The 15347-nt window shown below is 41.9% G+C and overlaps 2 protein-coding genes across 3 annotated transcripts in view; one reads left to right on the top strand and one right to left on the bottom strand.

The window, feature by feature from the left end:
• LOC138953983 (TNF receptor-associated factor 3-like) overlaps window positions 1–15347 on the top strand; it is a 56889-nt gene that overhangs the window by 1099 nt on the left and 40443 nt on the right. The window contains exon 1 of one of the 2 annotated variants that reach the window (XM_070326011.1): window positions 6510–6572. The exons of the other annotated variant lie outside the window; for it this stretch is intronic. The gene's annotated coding sequence lies outside the window, so the exon portion shown is untranslated. Of the gene's footprint in view, window positions 1–6509; window positions 6573–15347 lie in introns of those variants that run through there. 2 annotated transcript variants of the gene reach the window in all.
• Window positions 13790–15347, bottom strand: part of LOC138953256 (S-antigen protein-like) — a 5143-nt gene continuing 3585 nt past the window's right edge. Inside the window, exon 2 of the mRNA XM_070325056.1 lies at window positions 13790–14428. Coding sequence (XP_070181157.1) covers window positions 13900–14428 — 529 coding nt within the window. The 3' untranslated portion in view covers window positions 13790–13899. The remainder of the gene's footprint in view (window positions 14429–15347) is intronic.

Genomic DNA, 15347 nt, shown 5'->3' on the forward strand with positions numbered 1-15347 from the left:
GCCTATTGTAAGCGGCTGCATTATCTTGGCGAGAAAATTCAAACTTATTCAGTGTTGGGAGAAATTATTGATGGTCTGACAAACTTAAATGCATTTCATGACAAGCACACAAGCAGCGCAGAAGAAAGCCCATCTCACCTTTCAGCCGATTTAGAATTTAATGAGGACGCCCAAACTAGATGACTTAGTGCAGACATATTTGGCGGGGAACAATATTAATAAACGCGCTGTGGTTAACATTTTAATGATCCACTGAGTCACATTTGGATGATGTAAATGTTTCTTTGGTTCGTTGAAGCTTCACAATTCTGGCTTCAAATTCCACAAAGAAACAAAAGAGTAAGGAAGCTATGTCTCTCCTTTACATTAGCACTGCTTTGTTTGGTTGGTTGGTTGGTTGGTTATTGGTTTGTTTGCTGGTTTGTTTGTTAGCACAAGAAAAAACTAATGTCAAAAGGGTTGCCTGTAATTAGCCCATTTTTTTGTCAAACACAACAAAACTATCTGTTTTTGTAAACAGGAGGTAATAAAAAATACACTGATACTCGTAACACCTTTGTGATTAACATATCGAATTTTAAGAAATCGGAAAAAAATCGGCTGATTTTGAGGGAACATTTCATTAACGAATTTTTAAGGTACCAAGCTGAAATGCAATCCCATAATCCGGACCAAGTCGAAGATCATGTGACAAAAATGTCAAACAAATTGATGAAAAACTGTGAGAGTGCCGCCTCAACTTTTGCAAACGGTCAAATATGACGTCATCAAATAGCCTTATCCAAAATCGGCGAAAACTGTTTCAAGCAAATGCTCTCAAAAATGTCTGTACCAAGTTTCATCACAATCCGTCCAGTAGTTTTTGAGAAAAGCTTTTCACAGACACACACACACACACACACACACAGACACACGCACACATGCATTGGGAGACAAACCTCGCTCTCCGCTCTTGTTAAGACATTCAGTCATTACTTGACTGAATGTAAAAATTAAAAAATAACTCATTAAATCAATGTGAATGTATAGACGAGAAATTCACAATTACCCAGATTTAGTGAATTACTACATAACACTAACCCTAACCCTGTTTACTCAATACAAAGAACATATAGAACTGGTCAAAAATTAATCTACTTTCGCTGACCGACTTGTCTCTATTACCACAAAAACAAATCCTCTAAGGTGAGAAAATCATAATCAGAGAGTGCTGACAGGCTATCGTTTCGTGACTGGCAATACAGTGAACATTGAAACAAGTAGTGTTCCGCACTTTCAAAATAAAAACCACATGAAGGTTCGAGAGTCAAATGTCTCTTCTGTCTGTTTCCACAGGGCGGTAGCAGACGTGAAGAAGGGTCGTTTAATTTGTTCAATTCAGTTCTAAATCGGGGAATCACTCTGTCAAATGGTTTCCGTCCATGATAAGGGTTTACAGAAGATACAAGTGGAGGCAGACGTTCAGTCAAATGAGGCGGGGCACGCGCGTTCACTAATTTGAAATAGAATTAATTTGTCTTTTCCACCTCTCCTTCAGTGTAGTGAACCCCGACTCATCATTTAACTTTTGATGACTTGTCCCTCGGACTGCTCATATAATGGTTCTAATGGCATCAAGATGCAAGTTTTCTAATTAAACTGATAGTTTATCCGAGCAGTTATAAAAAAAAAAACGCCGGAAAAATCGAAATGAGGGATAATGAACGATTTATACATAACTTCTAGGACCTTTCGGCTGAAACGATATTTATATGACCGAAAACATGAAAGAAGAACACGCACTTTTGAAATAATTAACTGAACATGTGAGTCCCATTTGCAATCGCCGTGAATCAGCATACCCAGATGTCTGTGAACAGAATGTTCTGTGAGAATTGTCCCATCAAAAATAAGGGGTAAAGTTTCAGGTAATCTCTTACTTGAAAAGTTCATCAAATATGTTTTTAAACAATTCAAATTAACTTTCCATCTCTTCGCCCAGTCTGCAATTTTAACCAGATCTGCATTTAACATTTCTGTCCGAATGTGTACACCATCTAAACATAAATACAAACTGGTGTAATTTGCAAACAATTTAATAACAGAATCAATATCAATTACAATATCGTTAATATACACAAGAAATAGTAGGGGTCCCAGGACAGAACCTTGTGGAACACCTGAACAAACACGTTGATACAATGTACATGTATTTTGATTTCCTGCCTTTTATGAAAACGGCCTAAAAATCTGTCGGTCAAAAATGTTTAAACCATTTAAATAAACTATCTCTGATGCCTATAGCATAGAGTTTGTGCAGAAGACCTTTGTGTCAGACTTTTTCTTTACTTTACTTTATTTGGTGTTTAACGTCGTTTTCAACCACGAAGGTTATATCGCGACGGGGAAAGGGGGGAGATGGGATAGAGCCACTTGTCAATTGTTTCTTGTTCACAAAAGCACTAATCAAAAATTTGCTCCAGGGGCTTGCAACGCAGTACAATGTATTACCTTACTGGGAGAATGCAAGTTTCCAGTACAAAGGACTTAACATTTCTTACATACTGCTTGACTAAAATCTTTACAAAAATTGACTATATTCTATACAAGAAACACTTAACAAGGGTAAAAAGAGAAACAGAATCCGTTAGTCGCCTCTTAGGACATGCTGGGGAGCATCGGGTAAATTCTTCCCCCTTACCCGCGGGGGGTTGTGCCAGACTCTATCGAACGCCCTTGAAATGTCACAAAAGACGGCCTGAGATGTTAAAGATAGTACACTTTAGGCGCCATTTTGGAAAGTTTTTAGCGGAGGAAAAATTTCCTAAAATCTGGAAAATAGCTCATGTTAATCCTATTTATAAAAAAAAAGGAGAAAAGGAACATTGTGTTAATTATCGCCCAGTTTCACTTCTCAGTTGTATTGGGACAAGTTTGAAAAAGTCCACGTATTTCAGTACTTGACAGAAAATAATTTACTAACTGTTTCCCAGTCTGGATTTATTCCGGGTGACTCAACTAATTTTCAGTTGTTAAGCATGTATGATGACTTTTTTTTCTGTCTTAAGACAAACAGTTAAAGAGGTAATGTCTTACAAGGAAACTGTCTCTCATCACCCCAAGAGCTATACATTGAAGGTGGGGGGTTGTAAATATGTGACCAAACACCAGGTATACCTTAAAGGCATACTAACGCACTCCCGTGTTTACAAAGTGTAGCTAGTTTGCCCACAATCGATGTCAAACGCACCATAAGACCATATAATGACGATACGTCACCATGCGCGGACCATAATACATGCATTACAGCTTGTTCTAGCCTCTGAAAAAGTGAGGATGTCAACAAAGCCGCGGTGTTCTCTCCCTTGCATCAATGTTACATGTGTTGCCAAATCTATAAATAGGACGATCCAGATCAAAATGAAAATTCAAATATCTCAACATTTAAGGGGTCCTAGACCACAATATTTTGCAGGGAACTTAATTTAGTCTGTCTCCAGCTGTTGGTAAAGCAATTAGCGTGTATAGTCATCGAGTACATATGGCTTTAAAATAAACGTTTGAGCGCTGATTTACTCAAGATGAAAACGGCTGTGTTTTAAATGGGAATCCCAGACTATAATTCTTATTGTGACGAATTCTTGCGCCAGTCATAATTTTCGTCCTACCTTTCGCCCCTGAGTATTCCATGAAACAGATTTCAAATTGAGCCGAGAGCTACAGAGTTCGTTTTGGGTGTTGAATAGATGACATTTAATCATTTGGCATAGTTTCGGAGCAGTTTTGATCAAATCATTGCAGGTGTTTCTAAATTACAGTACAGCGAATGTCCTTTGAATATTTGAAGGTCCAAACTGTCAGAACATTTTCCAAAATGGCGCCTTACCCAAGATATTTTAAGCACGTGGTGCTTAAACCATAACCAATGCAACATCAATTTCTGAGCAAGGAAAAACGTTCCCATTATATTGGAGCACTTTCATTCCGACGTTTATTGACAATAATAACAAGTCGCGTAAGGCGAAATTACAACATTTAGTCAAGCTGTCGAACTAACAGAATGAAACTGAACTCACTGCATTTTTACAGCAAGAGCGTATACTCGTAGCATCGCCAGTCCGCCGCTCGATGCACAGGCGGGGTCAAGGGGCAGAGCCCCTTGTGGGGGTCAGGGGGCTAAGCTGATGGGTAGGTCATATTCTGAGATAGGAAAAGGGTCGCTCCTTGCATAAAACGGCATGAAATAAACAATAATAAAAAAATGTTTTAAATAAGTGAGGTACATGTTTAGGCTAGGGGGGGGGGGGGGGGTTGCGCAACCCCCATAACCCCCCCGGTAGTCCGGCCCTGTAGGACTTGCGTTAGAAGATAAGGCTGTGAGCAAATCTATCAGGATTACAAATGTGTTGAATCCATATGAAATATCTCACAACGATCTACAAAATGACATACACCATGACTATAATTGGCGGGGTTTTTCCTTACGGATTTGACCATTCCTGGTAACGTTGTCGGACGTCTGAAGTCGTCGAAATGACCCACTTCCGCAAACCGCGGCCACCTACCTCTTAAATTTATGTTTTTATGCCTTTCTGTGACCTATTCGCAAGGAAAAAAATGACTTGCAATGTTTTAATACTTCAATCATTAGTTTCCCGCACTACATATTTAGCTAAGTGGAGGCCGGGCCCGGATCTGTGATCTAAAATGAATAGAATGCCGCCGCGCTTGACCGTCTGATGCAAGCGAAATCAATTTAATCGGACAGAGTCCGCGGAATTGGCATTCAGAAATGAGATGAAGATGAGGAGAAATACATTTTATACATTTGAAATTATTGAATAAAAATAAAAACCAGTAACCAGGTTAGGTACTTTTTTTTTATCAATATTTCGGCAGATAAACTGCCTTCGTCAGGATGGCATGAAAGTATGGAATATGAAACTCAGTGTTGTCAAATGCATAGCTTGGATGATTGTTTAGAGAGTGTAGCGTGTATAATGTGTGTTCCGGTAGAATACACACAGTTCGCTGCGTTACTGGCTTCATTTTCATAAACTAAACGAAAGGAAAATGAGGAAAAAATCCTGCACCTGCTCACTTCTTTTGGAAATATAAACATTCGGAATCTGTTCGACCTAAATACAGGTCCCTGCTACTACGGCGTTCGCCACCTTCCACAGGCACTTGTCACGAGGTGGGCGGGGCCTATGTCTTGGATGTCACTTGTGATGGAGGTCGTCTTTTCTTACATCGTTTATTGACGAGCCGCAGGAGCGGCGAGTCATAATGGTCTCGGCTCGGGAGCTGTCTGTGGAGGCTGCGTGCTATAATTAGCTGACCTGCTGCGCGAGCAGTCACTGCAGAGTTTTGAGATAACTTTGTAACACGTTTTATTTTATGCTCCTCAAGAATACAACTTTGGGCAACGTGCCACGTAAAACTACACGCAACAAGGATTCAGTAGGTACCAAACATGCCTTGATCAGAAGTAGAATGTAAATGAATCTTTATAAAGAAGTAGGCTACTTCAAACCACAGCCACGGTTGGGTCAGTCAAGTTCACGGCATCAAACCGATGCGACTCTCTGTCATATCATACACTTAATCAATCACATAGATGACTAATAAACATGTAAACTACATGTATACGTCTATGGTCGGACATAAGAAAGGAGAGCTTCCCCCGGGCCTGTGCATGTATTGTTCGTTGTGCGTGTGTAAATGTACACAACAAACTGACGACAAAACTGAGACCGGCAGACCTCTTTCGCTTCAGTCTTTCAGAATTTAAAGACGAATACAGGTAGAGCGTGCATTATACTAACTGTTTGGTAAAAGTATCAAACGTTTCTTTTTATAAATAAGTGGCAGGCTTACAGGAATTACTTTGCTTTCAACTTTTGACTCGAACAGCAGACGATGAATACCTGCGCATGCGTACACAATCAAATGACTGAACAATCAATCTTTTGTTAAATATCTTTTTGTTAGTCCTCGACAGCAATTACTTCGTTTACTATTTTAACCATTGATCTCAATACAATGGTGTGCACGCGTACATGGTGCTACATTATTTGTGTAGAAGTTTTTTCTTGTACATTTAATGCGTAGGCTACATTTTTTTTCACAATGATACTGTTTGTCCTTTAGTGACTTTGTTGTAAGAGACATTTCGAAATAACATTATTTTCACATTTATTCCTGTTTTGTGTTTTTTTCAAGTTCCTTCTTTCCCATCATTCCTTTGCTCTTAAAATAATACATAACAACTACCACAATTTTCAACAAAAACAGATTTCAACAACATTCCTATTTTAAGCTCAGACACACGCCGACATGGAAGTTCAATGGTACTTTCAAACTTTTTCTTCTCTTCGTCGTATTTGATTTCTTTCTATTTCATAAGTCGACTGCATATGATTTCGGCTCGTGTTCATCGTGAGATGGACTTAGTTTCTTGTAATAGTAGTAGTCTTGAGAGCGCACAGGCCCCGCCCACTTTGATCCCGACCCGCTCGTGACGAGTGCCTGTGATACCTTCCATGCGTTATTGTGGGAAATCCCGTACAGACACCGGCGTGCGAGTCGAGGTAAGGCTTTTATCAATTCACTTGTAGTCATTCCACAATCTTATTCAACAAGATGTCTCCTTGCCACGTTAAACAGTCTTGTTAAGCGTTTTTCTCTCGAATTGTCTCACTTTCTCTTGAAAAAGAAGGTTACTTCATGCCCTATTATGTATGTCAAGTTCACACGTGGCTTACCAATCGCGGCCATGTTGGCATGTCAGTCATTGTCAAGTTGATTCTATTTCTAGTCATTATGCAAGTCAATGCCGTTTACGATAATCTTCTTACAATAAGATTGCAATTCTGTCTGTGTATCTTTCGAGTGTGTGTGTACGTGTGTCTGTCTAACTGTTTGTATGTCAGAGAGAGAGAGAGAGAGTGTTCAGTATGCGCTGGTTGTTACCGGTGTGACGTTTTCATCTTTCGCCGTGTTGATATTTCGCTTCTCGGCCTCGTTGATCTAGTATAAACTCTACACTGAACACACAAAAAACCTTCGATAGTACTGATGAGCGACCGTGTGTACCTTACATTCATGGGGCCAAATTTGTCCAACCAATTTGTTTTATTTAACTTAGAAATTTGATTCATCCTAAAATGTTTTCCTTCTTACTCAAGGGACCATAGATATCCCTTGACGGGTCAAGGGAAATCTATGAAGGGACGTAACCACTCAGTACACGTGTTGCGTCCCATCTAGTCAGCGGCGCTTTTCCGGAAATGACCTGCGCTTTGTTGGAATTCCAACTATGGCCGCCATTGTAGGAATTCCAACTTTGCGCTACGCGATTCTAGAAAAGTACCGCGCGCATAGTGAGAATTCTGCTCTTTCTTAGAATGCGATGTAAAATTATACAAGTCATGATGGCCCATGATGATCCTTGTGTTTTAAAGTGATCAATGCTTAGTCTTGAAAAAGCAGATGCATTGTACACGGGGGATAACCTGTCAAAGGCCGAACAGAAGCCGAAGGCCGCTCATGACACGTGTGAAGGCAAGTTTTGTCTGTTTTCTAGGTATTGTTTGATTTATGTGGGGATTTAAGGTAAGCTACTGATTCAGCGATGACTAAATTTGTTTCTCGATGCATAAAAAGTCAGGGAGCGATTGATATTTGCCCGTAAATAGCCTTCAAAGCTGAAAATGTCCGCGATCGAGCACCGGAAATGGCTGTTCGATGGGTTTTGCAAGTAGAAATGTGCTTTATTTCACCAAATCAGCTCGTATTTGGTGTGGGTACGGGATTCTAGAGGACGAAGGAGTCATAAGAGGTGCAAAGAAGTGCTATTTGGGAGTAGAATAAATCTTCCGAGACAGTAGACAAGAGAAGGTCATATTTGAGAGATGCGCGTAGGCCGATTGTCTTTCCGACAAGCGAATGATACAGCAGATTAACCATTCGTTTTGACCAGAAACCTAGTCTCTAGTTTTTACGAATGAGTTTTTTAATTAAAACAATCACGAGAACTCTCTCGCTTAGCCTAATGGCTGTTCGATGGGTTTCGCAAGTAGAAATGTGCTTTATTTCACCAAATCAGCTCGTATTTGACATCGGTTTGGTATATATATATTTTCTAATCCTACCGCGAACTGGATAGCAGACGCGGCACGACTGTTGCACCACACTTTGAAGTAATCCCACACTTTGAAGTAAATTACTTCAAAGTGTGGGGATGTGCCCCACACTTTGAAGTAAACTCAGTTTTTACTTCAAAGTGTGGGGGGATCTTCCCACACTTTGAAGTAACTTACTTCAAAGCGTGGGACTTTTGCATGATGATTTTGTCAAAAAAAATGGCAGTCTTTTGGATGAGTGAACAGAAAAAGTGAGCGAGCCAAGAAACATAGTGATGTTTGTTATCAGGCTTTTAAGCAATGTCCCATTGTTGAGTGTGACGAAAACTCGTGGTGACGATTTTAAAACATGTTGGGTCACGCATGGTCCAATCTTACATGGTCCAATCTTACATGGTCCAATCTTACATGGTCCAACCTTACATGGTCCAATCTTACATGGTCCAATCTTGCATGGTCCAATCTTACATGGTCCAATCTTACATGGTCCAATCTTACATGGTCCAACATTACATGGTCCAATCTTACATGGTCCAACCTTACATGGTCCAACCTTACATGGTCCAATCTTACATGGTCCAACCTTGCATGGTCCAACCTTGCATGGTCCAACCTTGCATGGTCCAACCTTACATGGTCCAACCTTACATGGTCCAACCTTACATGGTCCAACCTTACATGTCCACTCTTACATGGTCCAATCTTACATTGTCCAACCTTACATGGTCCAACCTTACATCGTCCAATCTTACATGTCCAACCTTACATGGTCCAACCTTACATGGTCCAATCTTACATGGTCCAATCTTACATGGTCCAACCTTACATGGTCCAATCTTACATGGTCCAACCTTACATGGTCCAATTTTACATGGTCCAATATTACATGGTCCAACCTTACATGGTCCAACCTTACATGGTCCAACCTTACATGGTCCAATCTTACATGGTCCAATAATATATATATGGTCCATGTAAGATTGGACCATGTAAGGTTGGACCATGTAAGGTTGGACCATGTAAGATTGGACCATGCGTGACCCAACATGTTTTAAAATCGTCACCACGAGTTTTCGTCACACTCAACAATGGAACATTGCTTAAAGCCTGATAACAAACATCACTATGTTTCTTGGCTCGCTCACTTTTTCTGTTCACTCATCCAAAAGACTTTGGCATTTTTTTGGACAAAATCATCAGGCTCAAACAGGCGATGCAAAAGTCCCACGCTTTGAAGTAAGTTACTTACTGAGTTTACTTCAAAGTGTGGGAAGATCCCCCCACACTTTGAAGTAAAAAATGGGTTCACAGTCGTGCCGCGTCTGCTATCCAGTTCGCAGTAGGATTAGAAAATATATATCCACGTATAATGTTCACTATGTATTTTATATTTTGTAAGCGCCTAGGGCTATATTTAGATTAGGCGCACAAATGTTCATAATAATAATAATAATAATATCCGATGTCAAATACGAACTGATTTGGTGAAACAAAGCACATTTCTACTTGCGAAACCCATCGAACAGCCATTAGGCTAAGCGAGAGAGTTCTCGTGATTGTTTTAATTAAAAAACTCATTCATAAAAACTAGAGACTAGGTTTCTGGTCAAATCTGCTGTATCATTCGCTTGTCGGAAAGACAATCGGCCTACGCGCATCTCTCAAATATGACCTTCTCTTGTCTACTGTCTCGGAAGATTTATTCTACTCCCAAATAGCACTTCTTTGCACCTCTTATGACTCCTTCGTCCTCTAGAATCCCGTACCCACACCAAATACGAGCTGATTTGGTGAAATAAAGCATAACATTTTTATTTGAATGTATTTGAATAATGTTTACTATCTCAGAGAGTCGGTCAAAGCCGGGGTAGCAAGCCTTCACACAACAGACCAAAATGAAAGAAAATTTTGTTTCATGAATTCGTATAATTCTTACTGTTTCAGGTTTAAAAAAACCCACAGTTTCCAGTGACCCAACTGATTCTGGAATCTTTCTGACCGCTACATTTATTCGCTTCAAACAGTCGCTAACAGAATGTTGACCATAGTGAGGGTACGTTAAACCCATCAAATTCACAGAGGTCGCTTACAAATTATGGGGTGCGTATCGCTAGCGCTACGTGTCATTTGTGCTACGTGTCATTTGTCCTACGTGTCATTTGTGCTACGTGCCGCTATCGCTACGTTGATTAGTGCTACAAATAATTTGTCTATGAGTCGCTATCATTCGTTCATTATCACTACGTGTCAACAGCACTACATCTTTTAGCGTTACGTGTCATTATCGCTACGTGTCGATACCACTACTCACTGACGACTCTCTCTTTCTCATGTTTTCTCTCGCTCTCACTCCTTCTGGTTTGTGTGTGTATATGTATGTCTGTATATGTGTGTGCGTGTGTGTGTCTTTTTCAGTGTGTGTGTGTGTGTGTGTGACGTATTCTCTATCTTTCTCTCTTGCTCACTCGCTCGCTCACTCACTCTGTCTCTGTCTATCTCTCCCTCCCTCTCTCTCTCTCTCTCTCTCTCTCTCTCTCTCTCTCTCTCTCTCTCAATCGCTCTTTCTCTGTACCTCTTTAAATTCGCTCTCTCCTTGTCTCTCCCGCTCTCCCCCCCCCCCCCCCCCTCTCTCTCTCTCTCCATCTGTCTTTCTGTCTTCTCTCGCTATTTCTTTTTCGCTCGCTCTTTCCCCCTCTCTCCCTAGCTCTCTCTCTCTCTCTCTCGCATTATACCGTATATGCATACACGGATGTTTTTCTGTACGATACCGTGTGTACGTATGCGTTTGTGCGTGTGCGTGTGTATGTGTGTGTGTGTTTGAGAGAGAGAGAGAGAGAGAGAGAGAGAGAGAGAGAGAGAGAGAGAGAGAGAGAGAGAGAGAGAGCTCAGAATGGTTTATTATACAAAGGCCACAGACTCATACACAAACCACGGGGGGGGGGGGGGGGGGGGGGGGGGGAAGAACAAAATAAAAAAAATAAAAAACACCAACACCAACCATGAAATAAATACGTGGTGAAGAGAGAGAGAGAGAGAGAGAGAGAGAGAGAGAGAGAGATTTTGTTTGTTTGCTTAACGCCCAGCCGACCACGAAGGGCCATATCAGGGCGGTGCTGCTTTGACATATAACGTGCGCCACACACAAGACAGAAGTCGCAGCACAGGCTTCATGTCTCACCCAGTCACATTATTCTGACACCGGACCAACCAGTCCTAGCACTAACCCCATAATGCCAGACGCCAGGCGGAGCAGCCACTAGATTGCCAATTTTAAAGTCTTAGGTATGACCCGGCCGGGGTTCGAACCCACGACCTCCCGATCACGGGGCGGACGCCTTACCACTAGGCCAACCGTGTCGGTTAGAGACTGAGAGAGAGAGAGAGAGAGAGAGAGAGAGAGAGAGAGAGAGAGAGAGAGAGAGAGAGAGAGAGAGAGAGAGAGAGAGAGAGAGAGAGAGAGAGAGATACACACAGAGACAAACAGACATACAGATCCGACAGACAGCCAGGCAGACAATATATATGTCACAGTGGAAATGAGAATCCAGTGAGATTCCGAATCGCACTAGTGGAGATTGGAATTCCAGTTTGCACTAGGGCAAACTAGAATTCTCATCTCCACTGGATATTTGTTAGTGAAGATTGGAATTCCAGTTTGCCCTAGTGCAAACGGGAATCCAGTTTCAGTGGAGATGGGAATTCCAGTTTGCACTAGGGGAAATAGGAATTGGGGGAAATAATGTGTTCAAAGGTTTATAATTGTTGTTAAAACCATTTCATCTTGAGTCATTCATGACTTTAAGGCTTACTCATTGCAGGTATTGAAATGCAGAAATAAAAATAAATATTATTGAATTGATATAATCGAACAACACAGAGTAATTGCGCACAATAAGTTTTTTTTTATCAATATCATTAAATCATATCACAAAGTTAAAAGTTTATATAAGATGAAGCATGAGATAAAGAGAGAGAGAGAGAGAGAGAGAGAGAGAGAGAGAGAGAGAGAGAGAGAGAGAGAGAGAGAGAGAGAGAGAGAGAGAGAGAGAGAGAGAGAGAGAGAGAGAGAGAGAGAGAGAGAGAGAGAGATGGCCTCGGCCATCAGAGCCGACAGTATTATTGTATTGTATTGTATTGTAAAACCACGACTACTGAACGTTAACTCAGTCGTCTATCTGTCTGGGCTTCTCACTTCTTTTGTGAACTCTTAGTCATAAAGAAAGAGTTAACACTAGTCTTCTCCACTCAGTTAGACATTTTGACTTGCTGCAGTTTGTTTTCTGCTAAACTGACTCAGAGAGTGGATCATGGAGCAAAAGGAGAAATTTTATATTCTTTTAGAGCAGCATCTTGAATCTTTGGATACAAACAAAAAAGATGCATTTTGTATAACTCAAGAAAAGTACAAGATTGAAGCGTGTCTGCATTCTAGCCCCGGACAAAAATCCCAACATGGAGCAAAATTCAAACACTGGAGCCAAAAACAGTTCAAATTGGAAGAAATTGGTGCAAGGAACATTGTGTACTGCAAAAAATCCAACAAGCCAGTCATCACACAGGACAGACTTTTCGACATCGTTTTCCAATGTCATGGACATGTAGGACATTCCGGACGTGATAAAACATGGGCAGAAATCAAAGCACATTACGCTGGCATCAAATGGACTGTTGTTGATTTGTTTTTGAAGACATGCACAAGCTGTAGCACACGACAGCCGACCAGATATCCTCCAGCAGGTAGACCTCTGATCAATTTGGAATTTCTGCAGCGCGTCCAGATTGATCTGGTGAACTTTCGAAGTAGGCCTGATGGCGAGTTCTGTTGGATCCTACATGCACGTGACCATTTTACCAAGTTCAGCTGGACTTATGCACTGAAATCAAAGACTGCTGTAGAGGTCGCTGATAACCTCTTCAGTCAGTTTTGTCAGTTTGGAGCTCCAAGGTTACTGCAGAGTGACAATGGCCGCGAGTTCACTGCCCGAGTGATCAACAACTTGGAGACCCTTTGGCCAGATATGAAGATCATTCATGGAAGACCAAGACACCCCCAGTCTCAAGGTAAGAATAATATAAATCTTACTAATCCAACTACTATTCTCTCTCACTCTCTCTCTCTCTCTCTCTCTCTCTCTCTCTCTCTCTCTCATTCACTGCCCGAGTGATCAACAACTTGGAGACCCTTTGGCCAGATATGTAATGAAGATCATTCATGGAAGACCAAGACACCCCCAGTCTCAAGGTAAGAATAATATAAATCTTACTTATCCAACTACTATTCTCTCTCTCTCTCTCTCTCTCTCTCTCTCTCTCTCTCTCTCTCTCTCTCTCTCTCTCTCTCTCTCTCTCTCTCTCTCTCTCGCTCTCATTCACCTCATTCACACAAACACAGGCCTACTTGCCTTTCTTGACTTCCGTTGTGTTCCTATGTCTTGATGTTGCGTGGAGCGTGGTAATGGTGACCTACAGGTGAAACTGGGAAATGATGGATGCACATGGACCAAACTGGACTGAAGGCCTGAAAATAGTTACCAGTGCTATCAACACATCTGTTTCAAGCACTACAGGAAAGTCTCCATACCACCTTGTCTTCGGACAGTTGCCAAGACGTAACTGCACCTCAGTTGTGGAGTGAATTGATAGAACAAGGCATACGAGATGAAGAGAACATTCCACCGGAGCTACTCAAACAGCTAGAACACAACGCAACTATTGACGACGAGGCTGATGCAGCGCCTACATCGCCACCTCCGCCAGCGACTACATCGTCATTTCAGCCAGGTGCAACATCGTCACCTCCGCCAGCGACTACATCCTCACCTCCGCCAGTGACTACATCATTAACTCCGCCAGTGACTACATCGTCACCTCCGCCAGTGACTACATCGTCAACTCCACCAGCGACTACATCATCAACTCCGCCAGCGACTACATCGTCACCTCTGCCAGGTGCAACATCCTCACCTCCGCCAGTGACTACATCATTAACTCCGCCAGTGACTACATCGTCACCTCCGCCAGTGACTACATCGTCAACTCCACCAGCGACTACATCATCAACTCCGCCAGCGACTACATCGTCACCTCTGCCAGGTGCAACATCGTCACCTCCGCCAGCGACTACGTCGTCACCTCCGCCAGCGACTACATCATCAACTCCGCCAGCGACTACATCATCAACTCCGCCAGCGACTACATCGTCACCTCCGCCAGCGACTACATCCTCACCTCCGCCAGTGACTACATTGTCACCTCCGCCAGGTGCAACATTGCTCCCACAGAAGCGTGGTCGACAATACTTACTTCACAATGAAGACAAGATTATTGCTTTGGGTACTGAACACAAAAACAGGTGTGTGTTGCATGGCATGCAAGTCAACAGTGATTCCCATGCTGTAGTGGTAATTGACAAGGTGCTAGACAACAGCTTTGTCCCAGTTGAATGCAATCCTTCCCAAGAAGCGCTACAAGTTGGGCAGTTTGTTCTGTGGCAGCGAGCTAACATAGTTGAAAACGAGGACAGTCATCAACATAGGGAACCAAGATTGAGTGCACGAGACAACTATCTTCATGCTGCAAAGAGACAAGCTTCCCGGTATCATAAGCAGGTACAAAAACTGCACAAGGTGTACTCAATTGATGATACAGTTGGCATTAAAATCCACCAAGCCGACAGAACAAACACTGATGCACGCCTTCTGCCTTGTAAAATACTAACATCCAGATCCACTGCAGGAAACAGATTACAATACAAAGTCTTCAGCGTTGCTGGAATCATTGTAAACTGGTTCGATGGTGTTGAACTTGTGGACATGCGCTCTGTAGAGTTTCTGGACCTTAACAGTGTTGAACCAAGCAATTTAAAAGAAATAACTCTGATACAAGCATCACGGTCTTCTACAGGATGGAGCACCAAGTCTGTCGCTTGCTCTTCGAGAACAGTCTGCAAATGCAAGGGCAACTGTCTAACAAAACGGTGCAATTGCCGAAAAGCAAACATAGACTGCTGTACAAAGTGTCACCCAGAAAGCACATTTTGAACGTAGGCAGGACTAATTATCATACCATGAACAATATCTTTCTCCTCGCCTTTTATTCAAAGTTCGTTTAATCTGTTTAAAATCACCAGCGTGGCGATCATGATTTCCTTACTTGTAATCAACAGATAGATCTAGATCTATCAGCATCACAATCCAGCTAATGAGCTATTGCAAGATTAAA

Source organism: Littorina saxatilis, linkage group LG17 (genome assembly GCF_037325665.1).
Source record: "Littorina saxatilis isolate snail1 linkage group LG17, US_GU_Lsax_2.0, whole genome shotgun sequence".
Taxonomy (NCBI): domain Eukaryota; kingdom Metazoa; phylum Mollusca; class Gastropoda; order Littorinimorpha; family Littorinidae; genus Littorina; species Littorina saxatilis.